Raw genomic sequence first — 18,435 nt, forward strand, 5'->3', positions numbered from 1 at the left:
CTTCCGCTTCCGCCTGCGTCACTTTCACTTCCGTCGATCTCCCAGGTAAGATCAACAAAATGCAGTCACTCAGGTGTGCCGTGTTTGTTTATGGACAAGATTCTCTGAAGCTCGCTATGACACCTTTCCAAATAATTTATGCTTAGTTTGACATGTTGTGCAGACTAGACAGTTATATATTTTAAATATTCTGATTTACATGACCGGTGTCCGCTGTCATTTGTCCCCGTTTTCACAATAACTTGTTTTCCAGGTTGGGCGATGGAGTATTTATGGAAGTCGGAGGCATATCATTTGGGTATGAATAGAGTGTCATCGAAAGAGTGATTCAGATCTGGGGCCATCCACCATCATTCAGGTTGCCATAACATGCCCGGTCGTATTAGAGGAGGACACACTTACAACTACAGCATGACTAAAAAACAGAAACAAACGACTGAACACGATGTTCTCTCAGCCAAAAAACGAGAGGAAAGGGCTGTGAGAGAAGCGTACAAGAAGGAGAGGAAAATAGAATCATATCTTGCTGATGATGAAAATTTTCCAAGTTTTGCCACAGAGTTGGCTAAAATGGGATTACAACTAAGGGACATTCCAGGTGATGGGTAAGTATTAATACTTCAGTCGGAGCACCTTCAGGCTTTAGAATACAGCACCACAACTTCTTGTGAGGTCGTTAGGGTTAGGTCAGCATAGTATAACCAAACCTTAAACCCAAACCTAACCCAAACCCCAACCCGAACTGACAACCTAACCCTTGAATTACAGGTCTACAATAAGCTAAAAGAGTATCATGACATGTTTTCACGTTTCTGGTGCTGTATTCTAAGGGTAGGCCCTTCAGTCAAGTATTTGAGATATTCATTCATTTCCACATATAAACAGCCTTAGGTTTTGGTGTCAAGGTTTTGTTTTGCCTACATAATTCTTCAGTTCAACTGACATGTGTAAATAGGTATATGACAGATCAGCTAGATATTGTCACTGTAGGCAGTATATACATCATAGTACAATCTAAGAACGATTTATATTCAGTTAAATACTTATGTATCGCAATACTTGAGTTAACAACATACTCTCACCTGTTATGTAATCTATGTTGAACTATGTGTCACAGAGTTAGAATTATGTGGTCAATCAGCATTCAGCTACAGACCTAGTCTGCCATACAGACCCAGAAGCAAACATATCAAAGAAAGCCCACACAAGTTAGAAACTGTGGCAAGTCCAGATTTCCACAGTTTCAAGGCTCCTATTCATTATTATTTTTTTTTTTCATACTGTAAGCTTTTGTCTGTAAAATATGTTTATTTCAGAGTGTTTGTGAATACTCTACTACAGACTCTGAGATATGATATATTTCATAAGGCATATGGTGAGAACCCCCTGGAGCATGGTTACACCTTGTTAAATAGAATCTGATGTGATATAGATTGTCATGATTAAAAACAAAACCTGAAAAAATCAGCATGTGCATGTGTTATTATTGCATTCAGTGAACATGATGAGCTTCATTCAGATTCTGTGGTGTTAGCTTTTATTTTTGTGCATCATCATGATGTCATGAAAACTACATACATGTACCATCCTTTCTGACCTATAGTGTCAATATCTAGCTGATATGTTTCTGAAGCACTAGAATTTGTACTTTATTAAGAAAGTAATAGAATTTGTACTTCATTAAGAAAGTGTTATCCCAAATATGACATATGTTGCATTTGTGCACTTTCTAAATGGCATCGTGTAATCATAGCTTTCGGTCATGGGAGCCGTGCCAATTTACACTAATCAGAGAGGTACACAAAGTACGCATTCTAGACTACCAGTTGTCCGACTTTCATTCTGTGGAAGTCGCAGTGGCCGAGCAGGCTAGGCGGCTGACTTTGTGTGCTAGCGATTAGGTGCCTGACTCTAAAGGTTTGGGTTTGAATCCTGGATGGGACTCAATCCCAAAAAGTACTAGAATTTGTACTTTACTAAGAGAGTGGTATCCCAAATATGTTTTTGTATATGGAACAGGAATCAAGCTATATTCACTGATCTTTTACCATTTTACTGTTTAATCTTTTGATCATATTGAGGCATTGTGTAATCAAGGAATGAGAATGAAATGTATAAACATGCTCAGTGCCTCATGGTTGTCACAGGTTAGCTTTTTTATATCCTGCATATCTCCGTTTAACACGCATTGGAATGTGTAGCTTAAAATATGTACATACATTATTCATATTATGCAGCCTGCATTACTATGCATGCTTAGGCATTGTATATGTTTAATCTGAAGAAGATTAAATGCAGTATATTCAGGACCTCAAACTTTGTATCCATGGCAATCTTTTTGAAAAAAAATGGGGTAAATTGTATATAATTTCACTTCTAACATTTTTAATGACGTTCACTATGGACTGATTGTCTCTTCTGAGTTAGCCTGTATAAAATTCTGTGTAAGTGTGTATCTGCTGATGTATGTTTCCTGGTTTGTTATTAGTTTCATAACTTCTTTCAGTGGCATTTTAGAAGCTGGGAGGTACAAAATTGACAAACTTTATGGATAACAACGTTATTACGAATAATTTTGTAGTTTCATAAGGTTTGCTCATTTTGCATGAAAATATTTTTTTTTATGTGATATAAATCTTTTATTTCCCATTTTCATATGACACTGTATTCATGGTATTTGGATTCAATTAAGTCTAACCTGAATGCTCAGTCATCTGTTGACAACTTGGTGACCATTGCTGAGATTATCATGCCTGTATGATCGCTGTTTGAAGACTGAGAGCTGGGGCTTAAACTGTGAAAGGCTGTGTGTGAAAAGGAGTGATTAATCCTGATGGCGTGTTCACGTGTATAGAGAGAAGAATTTATGTTAGTCACCATACATTTCTGAAAAAGAGCTGTTTACAAGTGGGATGCACCTTTATCATAGGCATGGGACCTTGACTGATGAAGTACAATGATGGGTTAAACATACTCCAGCTGACACTAAGGACTTGCATCGCTCTTAATAAGGCTGACACAACTTATTGAGATCTCGATTCAATTCGATTTTTGATAATGGAACCTTGATTAGAACATTTTCGCTTCGATATAAGGAAAAACATAACATTGCATTTAACTCTCAGAGTCTTTTTCAGCGTGAAATCTGTCATCAACTTGGCAGTGTCTACTAAACAAGAATTTTCATTGGATACTTAGCTCAATGTCAACCAATCATGTTTCACCTGTTCTGGTTGCATAGAAATAATTTGTTTAGGTATTTAAATGTTGAATCAAAACAATGAAAATGGTTATCGAAAATTGAAATTAGCGGGTCAGATTTGATTTTGGATGAATGGAACCTAATTGTTACATCCATACTGACCAGTCATCAAAGCTGGTTGAAGCAGTCACGAGTCTGTCTGGAGTCCTGGATTTGATTCCCACCCTGGACCTGTTTGTAACCATGGTAACCATTGTCTTAGATCCCCCACTATGGTTTTGTAGGAATTTTGCTGGATTTTTGTTCAGATGTGTTTTAAATCTTTCTCATATCAAATTTTTTAAAAATTGTGTAAACTTGGGACTGATAATCTCCATTTTAACTTGAGTTGTTTGATGGCTGGAATTAAAGTTAAGTTCTATGATTATAACCACAAACCTGAAACCTGAGCTTTGTATATTATTTGTTTGTGAAGTAACTATTTCTATTTAGTGTCTCTACATTAAGCACATAAACGCTATCTCGTGCCCATTGGAGTGAAAATGATTAGATTCAAAGGTTTTTGGCACAATCAGTCAAATCTCTTTCTATGGCCCAGGTTCTGGTCGACTCAGAGGTATTCAGTTGTCCAGAATATGAATGGCATTCCATAGGAAACATTCTGTGATGGTCTTTATGTTGCACTGTGAAATTATAATGTATTAAAGGTAGATAATGCTTATTAGGTGTACATGCTGATAAGAAATGATAAACACGGTCAATGATTTATTTGTTGATAAATAGATATTGTAAACATTTGCTAAAGCAATTAGCAGTCTGTGGTTGTGTTGACAGGCTAATAATTTGAGCCTTGTTAGTGGTCTGTCTTTCAATTATTAACACAGCAATTACCTGTTGAGCTAAATGTTTTTCTAGGTGGATGACTGACCTCTGACCCCCATGATTCAAATGACCTGAGAACCATGGTGATAGCAGTTGTTTCACAATCACATTGTAACGACTCTTTCATAACAGGCAGTAAGTTGTATTGTGATCAAGGTGTTGATGTCATTAGGGAAATGTGTAGGAGTAACTGACAGCTGTCAAATAACTTAGATGTGTTGAATAATGATTGGGTGTTAATTGAGTGTTTGTGGTAATTTACTTAACAATGTACACTTTGTGTTCACATGAGAGTAAAATCAAGGCTGACTCGTGTGGTACTAAAATACTGTAGTCTTGAATCGGTTACACATATCACGTTTGTTTGTTTACTATTTAACATCACTGTCAGCAATAGTCTGACTTGGGTTGTCTGTAAATAATCCAGTCTTGACTAGATGATCCAGTGATAATGTCATAAGCAACTATCTACAGGGGTAGTCTTGTAAGTTCTACCTTTGTGTTGAGGTAAAAATCCTTTGATGTTTGATGTCGTGAAAATGGTGTTGTTTTAAGGGATTAATACTTGATTTGTACAGAAGGCACTGTACAGGCATTGAAATCGGAAATTTGTACCAACATTTTTACTTGTGAACCAGCAGGATTAGTGAGACTGAATTTAGTTCACTTGATTCAATAGTAGTGAGATATTCAGTTTCTTACATAAACTTGCAGCTTTAAGAATGTTTGAACTGACAGTTTTCTTCATTATTTCTATATGAACAACTAGTCTCTTAAATGAATATATTTTACTTAAAAAAAACTCTACCATTGTGAAAACATTGACCGTCCAGTGTCTAGAACAAGTCAACATGCAAACATGACCAGTTTGTTTTTACACCCATCCAAAGGTCGGACCAGAGACTATATACATGTCGGTATATGGTCTCTGGTCGGACTTACAAGGCTTAACCGACTTACACTACTGGCTATCAGGAAATGAGGACACTCATTAACCATGTCAGCAAGTCTGACCACCTGATGCCTCAGGTTGTTTCTTACTTCATAACAACAAGGTTGCTGAAGATCAATTGTAACTAGTATCCTCTTAGGTTTGAGACTGGTGTCATTGGATGTCAGACTCAGATGCATGTCCTTGTATCCCATTTGCATAGATTGATCCTCATGCTGTTGATCACTGGATTGTATCCCAATGCTCATTGTATGGTTCATACTAGGTTATTTACAGATTATTGTCGAGTTTAGTCAATTTCATTCTACAAGTTCAAACATTTATGACAACTGCCACCACTGACGGTTGCATGCTTGTTCTGAGAATGATCTTGTGATGACTACAATCTAATACCTGTTCTTCAAACAGTGCAAAATTAACACTGAGGTGTCCAGTAAGATATATACATTGTCCTTCGGGGCCCATGGGTTGATGGGCTGAGGGGACATAAACAAACATCGAGGGTACATCAACCCAAAGTTTCCCCCTTGTGAGCACTGAACAACCTATATAGTCATCCATCAGTCAACATGTTCACCGATTCAATCCAGGCTGTGAAAAAAGATCAAAACATACAATAATCTAGACCGTTCTGCACAGGACCTTCACATTGCCTGTGAGATTGCTTGAAACTAATAATTAGGGGTCCCCATCAGTGAAAACAGCAAGTCTTTATTCCATTACTATCCATGTTAAGGTCATTCACAGTTTATGTTTTATAGTTTTACTGATTTACTGGGAATAATGAAAAGACACCTAAACTATAATAAAAATTACTGACTTACTATTTTCAGAAAGACATGTATATATATATATATGTAAAAGTCAGGGAGTTTTATGGATGAACAGCTTGTTGGATACAGTGATGTTTCTGTGTTGACTTTTACCTCGTTATCAGTTTTAATCAAGACCAGAGTCGTAGTAAGTTGATGTTATATTTTACGACGTAAGTGAGAGTCACAGATATATCTGTGTAGTACGTAGTGACAAGCAGCAAGTTAGCAATAGCCAATGGCAACTTATAACTGTATGAGGCCTGATGGAGACTAAGAACAACAAATAGCACAAGTACTTAACCCAGAGAACACCAAGGATTAAATTGTTAACAAGCTGATTGAATGCTCAGTACTAACTGTCCATTGATTAACTTTGTGTGGTACATAATTATCTCTACGCAATAAACAAGCAGTCATCATCAACAGTTGTTACATAATGCTTCATTAGATACCAATGTTATAATCAGTACATGTCCCAATATTTCCAAATACAAGTCTAAGGCTTTTTGTGAGCAAGTGAGAAAGGTCCAGCAATATATAGCAATATTCTAGCAATATCATGGCAGGGGACACCAGAAATGGACTTCACACAGTGTACCTGTGTGGGGATTCTGAACCCAGGTTTTCGGCATGACGAGTGGACACTTTAGACGCTTAATTATCCCAGCCCCCAGCCCCTAAGACTTTATTTGTAGTATTAAAACGACTGCTGATGTAACAAATGAAAACAACTGACATGGAGATCCTGATCATGGAATCCACAAGGCTCTATTTTGTAGACTCTCAGTGATGCACTGTACATCTCCAACATGTCTTGAGGCTGAAGTCAAGCTATCTTGATGGACACAGGTACCACAGAAAGTAAGAGACAAATGTTTAAACTTTCAAAGTTGTAATGATTTTGGAGAAACTCTGTAGACAACAATCTTTTAACAGATATAAGATGTCGCATAAATCATTCATTCATTTCCACTTATTCAGGTAGGTAATATTTGTCAGTAACTGCCTCAAGCATTTACATTCTATAACTGGTTTGTTACCTCAGAATTTGTAAGGTAAAACAAGCTTTGTCATGCATTGAATGTTTTCTCCCCCAAATGTAAATTATCGAGGTGTTCTTGCTTGTCTTGTGTGACACTACATTCCTGAGAGGTTCACTTCAGCATGTAATCAACCAGCAATCTGGTCATGGGTGGAGTATCAATGTAATCACAATGTCTGAACAAAACAGCTGGAATGTGGATAGACAACGCTTAGTCTTTAAATATAGGTGGGATGGAGGGGTAGCATCATGGCTAAAGCGTTCATCAGTCAAACCGAAGACCCTGGTTTGATTCCCCATGTGAGTACATTATGTGAAGCGGATTTCTGATACTGTTGAATTATTGCTAAAGGCAGGTAATACCTCCCTCCCTCTCTCACTCACAATATAAATAATTTTAATGGAAATGAATGATCTCTTTTACAAAGACAAAGAGCCTCAGTGAGATAAGACTTTCTGCCTGTATGTGACGAAATCTAGACATGTAGGGCTATTACTGCGTCAATGACTGACAGGAAGGGAAAATGATGTGGTTCAAGGAGTGTGAGACAGACTGGAATGTGGGTTTTGGTGTATGATAAATCTATTCATGTGACATCTTCCTTGAAGGTATGTCTGCCATGTTTTATTGAATGATGGGTAGCTGTTGTTTGTGATTTCCATGGCAGAAATTCTCCATGTTATAGCCAAGTGGGTTAAGTATTTCTTGTCATGCAGAAGACCCCTGTTTGATTCCCATCATTCCCAGGGTACAGTGTGTATAGCCCAGGAAATATAGATAAAGTGAAAAAAACTAGGTCTTGACCATATCTTTTATTAGCCACGATTTTACTTCATTTTGAGTTGTAACATGATGTATTGTAAGTATTGTAAGTTGTAGTGAGTGAGTGAGTTTAGTTTTATGCCACACTCAGCAATATTCCAGCTATATGGCGGCGGTCTGTGAATGATCGAGTCTGGACCAGACAATCCAGTGACCAACAACATGAGCATCGATCTGCGCAATTGGGCACCGATGACATGTGTCAACCAAGTCAGCGAGCCCGACCACCCGATCCCGTTAGTCGCCTCTTACGACAAACAAAGTCGCCTTTTATGGCAAGCATGGGTTGCTGAAGGCCTATTCTACCCCGGGACCTTCACAGGTCTGTAAGTTGTAATGTATGTCAGTATATTCTATCCTGAGCCTTGTAAGAATGATCTATCATGATGTAACGCTGTTGAGAAAAGTGTCTGACTGATTAGTGGCAGCCAGCACTTTTTTAACTCAAAGTCTGTACAGTTAATCAAATTGTTCTGAGCACTTTCAATACTCACTCATAATGACAAATCACTGAAGAAACATACTTAGTATTTGCAGGGAAAACCAGCAACCATTTGATCTCGGAAAACCTGACCTGTCTGCTACACGTTCAGACAACCGTGTAAGCCCTGAATATTCATTATATATTTGATTGCAACAAATTGACTCATTTTGATAGAAAAGGAGCCCCAGTGTGGTGGCATATACCAGACTTCCTTCGTTTTGGGCTTCAGCATTGCAGGGAGGGATGTAGTCTGTGATAGTGTCAGACTCTGAAGCAAATATATTCAAGCCTACTCAAGTCTAGAAAATGTCACAAGTCTACATTTCCACAGCTTCAGTGGCTTCTGAAAATAAAGAAATTTTCCAGGCTCCTTTTCATTACATTTCTTTCTTTCTTTTCTTTTCTGAAAAATATGTTCATTTCAGAGTTGTTAATCTAGGAGGGCAGGACAGTAGGGATAAAAATAATGTGGGTCAGGGGCTGTATGAGAGTTAAGAGCACTTCACAAGTCTCAGCTCTTCTGGGAAGCTTACATCTAGAAATGTTCCAGTTTGTGCACTTGGAAGTTGGATTGTCTTGCATTGTGTGTCATGTTGCAGGGGATGAGTGCATTATGAATCTGCTGTTATTGATTGTGAATGGTAAGGGTTGGATGAATGCTTAATATTCTTGTTGGAAACGAGCAGCTGCATTAAAATTGAAAAGATCCCAGCTGAACCTGTGGAAAGTTACTCAGGGCTTTATCTTTACAGCATGTGCTTGCCGAAGGGGAAAATAACAATGGTTTGGGATTTTGAGATATAAGTACCAGGCCCTTGCATGAGCTCTTCAGTAAATCTATAGTACAAAAGTTTATATGAATTTCATAATTTCATAAATGCTTCCATATTTCTGAGAAAACAGATTTTTGAATAAGGTACTTGGTTAAAAAAACGCGACCAGAGCAAATATGAGTAAAAAGTCTCCCCGCTAAACCTGTGATAGTAGTCCCTACTCAATAACATGATTCTTTACCTCATTCCCCATGTTAAATACTGTGTATAAACTCATGTGACCCGTCATGTAACCAGTCATGCGTACTAAGTAGAGGTTTTCTTGCCCATCAAGCTGAGATGAGAGTATATAATGTACATAACACATAACGCTTGAATTGATACAGTATTGGTCACAGGTCAGGAATAGAAATGTCCCTGGTCTTTATGTGTATCAATGCATGTGAGAGTTGGTCTTCATGGTGGGGAAGAGTGTGGGTCTTTGTCATGTGGATAGGAGCAGGTCTTTGTGGATGAGAGTGGGTTTTTGCCATGTGGATGAGAGTTGGTCTTTGCCATATGGATGTCGTGTGGGTCTTTGCCATGTGGACCACATGTGGATAAGAGTGGGTCTTTGCCAAGTGGATGAGGGAGGGTCTTTCTCATGAGAGAGCTGATCTTCGTCATGTGGATGTCATGTGGATCTTTGCCATGTGGATGAGAGTGAATCTTTGCCATGTTGATGGGCGTGTCACCATGGGTCTGGATTATCAGTAATCATGAGAACAAGTTTTCAGTAATCATGTCTCGTTTTCAGAGTGTACATGCAAACAGTCTTTTTATCACAAGTGTATAAGACATAAGTGTGTCTGAACATAATGAAAGCAAGGTCGCATCTTAACATAATCATCATCTTGGTGTTGCTGTCACATTGTGTCAGATGTCATGCTTGAGGAATGTTGTTAACAGACAGCCTGCAGCAGTGCTAGGTACTTAAAAGCAACATCTCTCAGATACCAGTGCCATTATGGCAATAAGGATTCTGCCTTGGATGTGCTCGGTGAAAAGCTTGTCACATCAGATGATAAATTTTCATAACGCTTGTGAAATATACCACAAACCATTGGCTCTAGCAGTGTTAATGTTAGTATTATTCACTGTCTGACAAAGGTGCCATCTTTTATGAGCTCTTTAACTGTCAACATGGGTGTAATATACCCAGGGTAGGTTTTTGTACAGACAAACTGATTGGGAAGCTGCAACTTGCTCAGCTTGTAGAAACTTCAGAGGGCAAGTTAAATAAATTCATTAAATAGATTTCACAGAAGGGAAAACTTTGCCTCTTTAATGACTGAATGAGAGCAGTATATGCGTTTTAAAACTATTTGGTTAAATAATCCATCAGTAACAAGCACATTGCTGTCTTACAGTGTCTGAACCACTGTATTTTCCCTTCATGACAGCCCTTTCTGCAATGTTAACACCATACATGAAGCATGCCGAAATTTCCTCAGCTTCAAGTTCTCCTTGACACTTCTCACTGGTGTTCATTTCAATTTCAAAAGGAATTGTTTGTGTCTGTCCAAATTGTGTACACTGGACTGTGTATAATCCAAACCCTGAATTATCCAACAATCTGTGAATTCTGTATTATGATGTAAATACAGAATTTGTTTTTCCCTTTATTTACCAAGGATATAGCTATTAAGCATTAATTGCATGATATAAGCCAGTCACAATGTATGGTACTGTTTGAAAAGTATTCCAGCAAGGAGACATTAAATTATCTGACAATTCATATGATCCAACATTTTTACCCAGTCCCAGTGAGTGTCAGATTTTACAGAGTCCTATATATATATGTAGAGCCTCTGTGAAGCAGACTGTGGGGATCAGACTAGAACCTTTGGTTTGACATGTCACACTGAGGTCTCAGGTTCGATTCCCTACATGGGTACAGTATTTGAAGCCCATTTCTGGTGTACCCTGCCATGATGCTGCTGGAATACTGCTAAAAGTGGCATAAAACTAAACTCACTCATTCAGTAGGTAATACATAGTTGAGAAAGAGATGTGACATGTGAATTGTAACCAGTAATGCACAGACACAATCAATGCTATCATGATTATATCCTCAGCTTGCACCAAGCGAGCTGACATGAGGTAGTTGTGGTGTCAGGGCCTCTGTGTCTGTTGAACATATTGATGGAATTGCACACTTAACCATTGAGTATGTTGTTGTCCTGTGCTGGTATTGATAAAATTTCTTCAATAAAACATCCACCACCCATTTGTAGATTTTTAAAACATCTTCTAAGCTGAGAAGGTTTAACACTGATGATGAACCTCATGAGGATTCACCATTGCAACAACATGCAAAAACTGGATTTAGCTGTCTAGCCTACCTATGTTATGGCCCTCTTGCTCTGAAGTTCGGAACTTGAAGAAAAGCATCTGCAGCGGTGTCTGCCATGTTGGTTTGTCAGTACCAGTCTATCTTTTTATTTATATGGTTTAAAAGTCATTCAAATGCAATTATATTAACAAAATAAAAGTTGTCAAAATTATTAATATATGATAATGCAAAGAATTACAAATGTTGTTAGTAGTTTTGACTCCATCATGAAAATTAACGGTGGCATCGGGTGTCAACCCTTTCGCAAAATGTGTACCATAATTGTATTGTGAAGTTCGAATTGCAATATGCTGGTTGATCGGTATTATCACCCACCGCTACTGACCATATAGATGGCTGGAATCAAATAATGAAGTCGGACAGTAAATGAATTGGATGGTGTCCAGTAATCCTTAATCAAATATATCCCTTTGACAATGTTTGAGGAGACAACATGAAATAGTACCCAATTAATTGTAAGAGCTGTAATAGTTCTTTCATAGTGATTGGCAATTACTAGTGCAATCAAGTGAGAGAGTTATAGAGGCACATTGTCACCAAACAAGTTTTGATCAGTAAGTGTAATGGTGGGTGGAATATGCCATGTGAAATTGAGGGGTGTCAAGTAAGATTTTGTTGCTAAGGTTTCTGTTTTTGAATTATGGTTTTCATTATCATTTGCATAAAAATTAGAAATGAATCATCTATTTTGAAGACTTGTATTGACAAAAGGACTGTTGTTGTTTTTTCAGTTTTTACAGGATTACTGTTTACATCCTACCACCCCTACTGAGTAAATGATCTCTTAGATCAAAGATCCATTAATTGTTTGCATGTTACCTTTGTTGTCACATGAAGTTTATGGAACAAGGAAATCGTCAAAGTAAAACCAAACTCAGCCAGTCGGTCAAAGTATGTGCACTTGAGGATACAAGTCTTGATCAATTTAAAAACTCATGCTCTTGACATTTGGCCCAAAGTCTATTTATCTGTCATGTTGTGATTGATGAAACTCAAAGATGACCCTGATGATTATGTGTTTTGAAATATGGAATAATGAGCATTTAATATAGACAAATATATCATTGAAAGGTTGTATCTGAATTTGGAAGCAGTCCACTGATTGATGGAGCAGAATGTCTTAGAATTGTCCTCACAGCTAAAATGGATAGAATTATCATTCTCGTTTTCCTCATGTTTTCAGAAATGAGTGGGCCACTGTAACTTGATAATGCCCGCTGTCAGGTGACGTCATAAGTAGCTCAGCTGTTGATGTTCATTCACCTACGGCTTGTTTGAACTTGAGCTCATTGACAATATATGTGGCTCACATTTGTCACATGTACCTGTGCCATTATGTACTGTCTTGCCTGTGTTGTACCATAAATTACAACTTACAGCAGTGAAAATATCGACTAGAAATCTAACGTTGTTAAGCACTGAAAACAATGGTAGCTGGTAGTATAGGCAAAGGTCAGAGTCAAATGTTGTCACATTCAACAGTGACATCATCTGTGTTGTTATATACGTGTCTATATTTGTAAAATGTGTGTCAGTGACCTCCATCGTTTGTTCTTGGCAGTAAATGCTCCTAAACCCATGCCATTGTTTTTATTCTTATTTTATAGTATATGTTCATTTTAGCTATAATAACGGATCCCTCGGTCTTTTCAACTGCCATCCTTAATGTCAGGCAGTTAATGAAAGACTTTGGGTTTCTGCAAATGATAATGCCTTGAAAAATAGCGTTACCCTAATATGATATTATTCTTTCAAAAACACAATGTAAATCATAACCATGATAAAGATACAGTTATACAGATTTTAGCTTGAAGCTGTTTTTGTGTTTATACCAACAAGTCTTATAGTTTCAGACTTATCATGTTGTTAAGCTTCTTATTAGGGCTTCTTGCCATAAGGCAGAAGACCTATTGTAATTACTGATGTTTTTATTATTATTATTTTTTACAGATTAGAATGAAAATGCAGCAGAGAGGGTTCGGGTGATCCTGGCACAGTCAGGCTGGTCAAGCTCATCATCAGCTCAGGGCCCTCGCCCCCTCTACACGCAGCCCAGACAGCGAATGGGACTTCTCCCAGGAAACACTGCCTAGTCGAACCCACCAAGAACTTTCCGGAGAATATGAAGGCTCCCCAACACTGCAGCCTTCTGCATTTCCCAGATTGTCAGAAGGGCTGTGCTCCCAGTGGAGAACCCGGGCACTCTCCTGATCTGCGCCAAGAGATCAGGAGGTACCAAACCAAGGGCACCGAGAACAATGGGGAGCCTGACGACAGTGTACTTGGGATGCAAGCGAGACATTTCAAAGGCGAGGTCCGCATATTTATCATGCTTTTCCTGAATCTTGCCAATCACATTGCTGTCAAAAGGGACAGAAAATTCAATGATATAAATAATTTCATTGGTTTTATCAAAAAGGACAAGATCAGGTTTGTTGGCTGGAATTCGTCTCAGGCTGTATATTGGCCTATTCCAGAGAAGTTTAAAAGCATCATTTTCCAGGACGCCCTGGACATGTTCAGGGTCATACCATGGATGGACCTCGGAGTCAAAGCCACAGGCATGGCGGAGACGATAATAAAAGCAGCGAGCCATGCCATCATGTCTTTTAAGATAAGCTGTTTGTGCCAAGGAAGGGCATCCACTGACAAGGTGTTGGACAGTCTCTGTAAATTGATTGCAAAGACGACATTTCATATTGATGTTTTCTTTAAGAATCACATTCTGGCGATTGCGAGTGGGAAGTGACTGGTCCTGAGCAGCAAAAAGGAAGCCCTCAGTTTCACATTTGAGACCAGCCGACTTCATCCAGGCGAAGGAGTCGGTTGGATTGCTGTTCTGTTCCACACACTGCATATACACACGATGCAGTGGCTTCTCAGACAGTTTCTCCACAAAGGACCGACTCTGGGCAGATTTGGTGAAAGACTTCACCTGGTTTACTCCCATCGCTGTACCGTCCAGCAGTACATCGCCATCAACAAAATCAACTTCAAATTTCAAATTGTGTCCAACAACCTTGGCACGCTTAAAGTAGCTGTGGAATTCCTTGCTTTCATCATGAATCTTGACGTGCATCACCAGAGGATCATCTGACAAATAAATATGTGCAAAAGTACACAATAACATTCTGTCATGAAGAGCTTCCACATTAATCAAACCCCGACCTCCCGAATTGATTGGCATATATAAACGATTAAGAGAGGAGCGAGGGTGGTGTGCTCTGTTATCAGACATGATCCTTCTGGTCAGGCGGTCAAGACACTGGATGTCTTGTTTTGTCCAATCAACTACTCCAAAGGAGTAGGAGAGGACTGGCACAGCAAAAGTATTGGTGGCTTTGACTTTGTTTCGAGCATTTAGCTCTGAACTCCAGATTTTCTTTAAACGAGATTTATACTCGGCCCGAAGTTTATCTTGAATCTGGGCATTCTGGAGCTTGTCTCGAACTTGCATTCCAAGATAGGTGTAGGCCTGATCTTCCACAAGATGCTCAATAACTCCTCCCCCTTGTAACTTGACCGATCCATCATTAGTTACCTTGCCACGTTTCAGATGAAGTGTATTACATTTGTCGAGTCCAAACGTCATGCCAATATCATTAGAGAAGGACTCGACAAGGAGAACCTGTTCTTTCAAATTGGTCTCTCCTTTGGCAAGGAGCTCGATGTCATCCATATAGAGGAGATGAGTAAGAGGTGTTGGGGATCTGTGCTGAGGAGGTCCGGGATGGTACCCTTCCTCCCCGTTGAGCAGGAAACTCAAAGGATTTAGAGACAGACAAAAAAGCAATGGACTGAAGGAGTCCCCCTGAAATATTCCCCTTCTGATTGGAATAGATTCCGAAGTCTGCACCTCTCCTTGCGAGTACATCTCAAGTTGAGTCGACCAGCAACTCATTAAAGACTTGAGTAAATCAAGTAGTCGCTCAGGGAGGTCAATACACTGAAGAGACTTCAGAATCCATTCGTGAGGGACAGAGTCGTATGCCTTTTTGTAGTCTATCCAGCACATGGAGAGGTTGCGGTGATAGGTTTTAGCCTCTTCCAAAATCATTTTCTGTACAAGAAGTTGATCCTTGCACCCCCAACATCCCTTTCTCGCCCCCTTCTGCTCTCTGTAAATTATCTCATTGGAAGAGCAGTAAGATGACACGAGGTTTGACAAACACCCTGTGAATAATTTATATTGAGTATTTAGACATGTGATAGGGCGGAAGTTTTTGGGATCAGTCAAGTCTCCCTTTTTGGGAAGGAGTATTGTGCGACCTTTGCAGAACCATGGAGGAACATCACCTGTATCCACAAGAGAATTGAAACAGTGAAGGAGTGGTGCTTGGACACAGGGAAACAGTTTCCAGTACCGGTTTCGAATGCCATCAGGCCCTGGAGCTGTATTAGATTTGGACTTCTTTATAACAGTCTTCAGGCAATCTGGGGAGATGTAACAGACAAATGACCTAGTTACTTTCTCATGCATTGCGTGGTCATAATCACTGACCCATGGTGCCTCCAGGTTACAGTTGCCGGGTACAGACCACAACTGTTTCCAGAACCTTTCACTGGCAGCCATGGGAGGCCGTTTATCATGCTCATCAACACCACTTGTCTTGAGTTGCCTGTAAAATTGCTTTTCATTATTTTTGAAAAGCTTATTTTGTTTGATAAATTTGTTTCTCTTTTCCCATTTTTTCTTTCTTTCAGTCCAAATTTTTATTTTTGCCTTAAGGGAATCGACTATTTGGAGAAGTACCTTTTCTTTTGTTGTCTTGTACTGTAATTTTATTTTTCTCCAAATTGTCTTTTGTCGTTTAGACATGGGATTCCCTGATGATCTTAATTTCAGGCACAGCTCTATCCAGGAAATATATTTCCTAGTTTCTGTTAACTTGACTTGAAATCGGTTTTTTCTTGGTTTATTGATTTTAGTATTAGAGGACTTTTCTTTGGAAACTGTGTGAAGTTCCTCCAAGGTTCGAGCGGCAGCATAGACACAACAATTTACTTCATGTAATGAACAGTCCGCAGGAAGTTTTGAAGAGATAATTTCATTTAGTAAATCAATTTCATTTTTGGGAAAAGACACGTTTAGTTGTTTAATTGGCCTCCGTTTCTCTAAAGGTAAATCACAAATTTCCTCATAAATAGATGTAAACAAAATGTACACAGAATTTTCGGTAAGGTCTGCAACTGAAGAAGAGGAAGAGTGAGGGTCCAAAATTTCGGGGCCAATTGGCTCTTTCTCGGAAGAGTTTCCACCAGGAAGAGGAAAGAGGTTGACGCGGACGTCCATCAGAAGTTTTGGGTCTGCTGCCACTTGAGCATTTTGCTCTTGCAAAGGTTCCTGACGGGCACCAGTTGTGGGTTGAACTGGCTCACGGGGCATAAGATGTTTTAGCCTCCGGAGTTGATCTCGGAGATTTTGCTCCGTCAGGTAAGCATACATGGGCATGGCATTGTCCCAATGCAGCTTCAGCGACTTGCCGTTAATTCGTGGATTTTCAGGCCATCCTGTCGCTGTCGCACACTCTAGTAGTGTGGATTTGAGATGGTTTGACCAAGATATTCTTGGTCGGGTTCTGTGCCTTCCCCTGGGGCAAGTCCCATCTCCAGTATGGTTTGTGGCATTACCGGAGGAAGGCTGACTGGGCTGCGGAAGTGAAAGATTGAATTCTTCTTGTCTTGCTGTAACCCAGTAAGAAAACCAGCTTCGGGGGGTCAGCCCTAACTGGGTGATGTACGTTCAGTTCAGCGAATAAAATTCCCCTATCTAGGCCCACCACGGAGAGGCGTACATCATCATATTATTATTATTATTATTATTATTATTTATTTTTCCGCCGTATTTTGTTCCAGCCCTACAAAGAGCACCAGTGGACAGAATCGCTTGAAAAAAATCAGGCAGATGCGCACCGAGGTGTAGATATTCCCCATTAAAATCTCTAGGCTGTGGGCCCAGCAAAGGGCAGATAAATCAAAATTAATTCAAAATTTTCAATTTGAAATGCAAATATCTCCAAAACTACTGCTGCAATGACTACCAAACTTCTTGAGCAGATGCGCAATCAAAATGTCTACAATTTCGCCTGGACGGGTCGAGTCGCTAAAATGCACCGTTTGGCCGCTATTTGCGATTGAAGTTTTTGCTGCTGTTTTTCAGCCCAATTCTGACTACTTTGCTCCCAAAATCTGCTGCACTACAACTACAACAGCTACCGCTTTCAAACTTGCCATACTTTGTCTCTAGGCACCTCCCTACGCAACGACATCGTCAAATGCGACAATGTGGATTCGATGGCCGCCATATTGGATGCTACTTCGGCTCAAAAGTTGACTACAAAAACGTATACAGGCTTCTCTGTGAATTTTTTTGCAAGCCATACGTAGCAGATACAACACTTGAAATACATGTTCTGAAGTTGCTTTTGGCTGGTGAACAATTTTTGTTCTTAGTCATATATCAAAAGTCACGTGATGCGGCGGCCATATTGGATTGAAGCTGTTGAAAGGAAATTTGCAGATTTTGTGAAGTACGCATTTTCCGCAATCCATAACTCTGAATGTTTTGCCAGCAGAACATTGAAATTTTGCAGATATAGACTACCTACCTCAAATATGTAGCAAGTGAAAGTTTGTTGCGATATCTTGCTTAGTTACGCATATGGAGATGTTTACTTTTGTTGTTTATTTTCCACTCAGATGTATTTTAAAAAAATCGCAGCACCATGACTATTACAGCTACGCAGCTAAAATCTTGCAGTGTCCTGTAACTTGATGTGTTGAACATTTTTTGTTCTTTGATGCATGTCAAAATGTGAATTGTTTGGCCGCCATATTGGATTTCCTCAGATTCTTATGACACTACATTTGAAACGCTGTAGCTACTACAGTCCTACACAGAATGACGTGAAAATCGGCATAGTGCATCAGCATGAGATGCTTAACATTTCGTGTTCTTACATGTATATCAAAAGTTGCATCGTTTGGCGGCTATGTGGCTTTGAAAATTGGAGAAATCTAATATGCGTCTAAAACGGCATAAAACAGCATATAACTCCCTTACTATT

General features: G+C 39.2%; 1 protein-coding gene across 4 annotated transcripts in view; it reads left to right on the forward strand.

The window, feature by feature from the left end:
* Window positions 1–17: 17 nt before the first annotated feature.
* LOC137268018 (OTU domain-containing protein 3-like) overlaps window positions 18–18,435 on the forward strand; it is a 45,420-nt gene continuing 27,002 nt past the window's right edge. For 2 of the 4 annotated variants that reach the window (XM_067802511.1, XM_067802512.1), the window contains exons 1-2: window positions 18–45; window positions 254–605. In XM_067802511.1, coding sequence (XP_067658612.1) covers window positions 370–605 — 236 coding nt within the window. In that variant the 5' untranslated portion in view covers window positions 18–45; window positions 254–369. Of the gene's footprint in view, window positions 74–253; window positions 606–18,435 lie in introns of all 4 variants that reach the window. The other 2 variants (XM_067802513.1, XM_067802510.1) reach the window with 2 other exon arrangements.

This window comes from Haliotis asinina, chromosome 16 (assembly GCF_037392515.1).
Source record: "Haliotis asinina isolate JCU_RB_2024 chromosome 16, JCU_Hal_asi_v2, whole genome shotgun sequence".
Classification (NCBI taxonomy): domain Eukaryota; kingdom Metazoa; phylum Mollusca; class Gastropoda; order Lepetellida; family Haliotidae; genus Haliotis; species Haliotis asinina.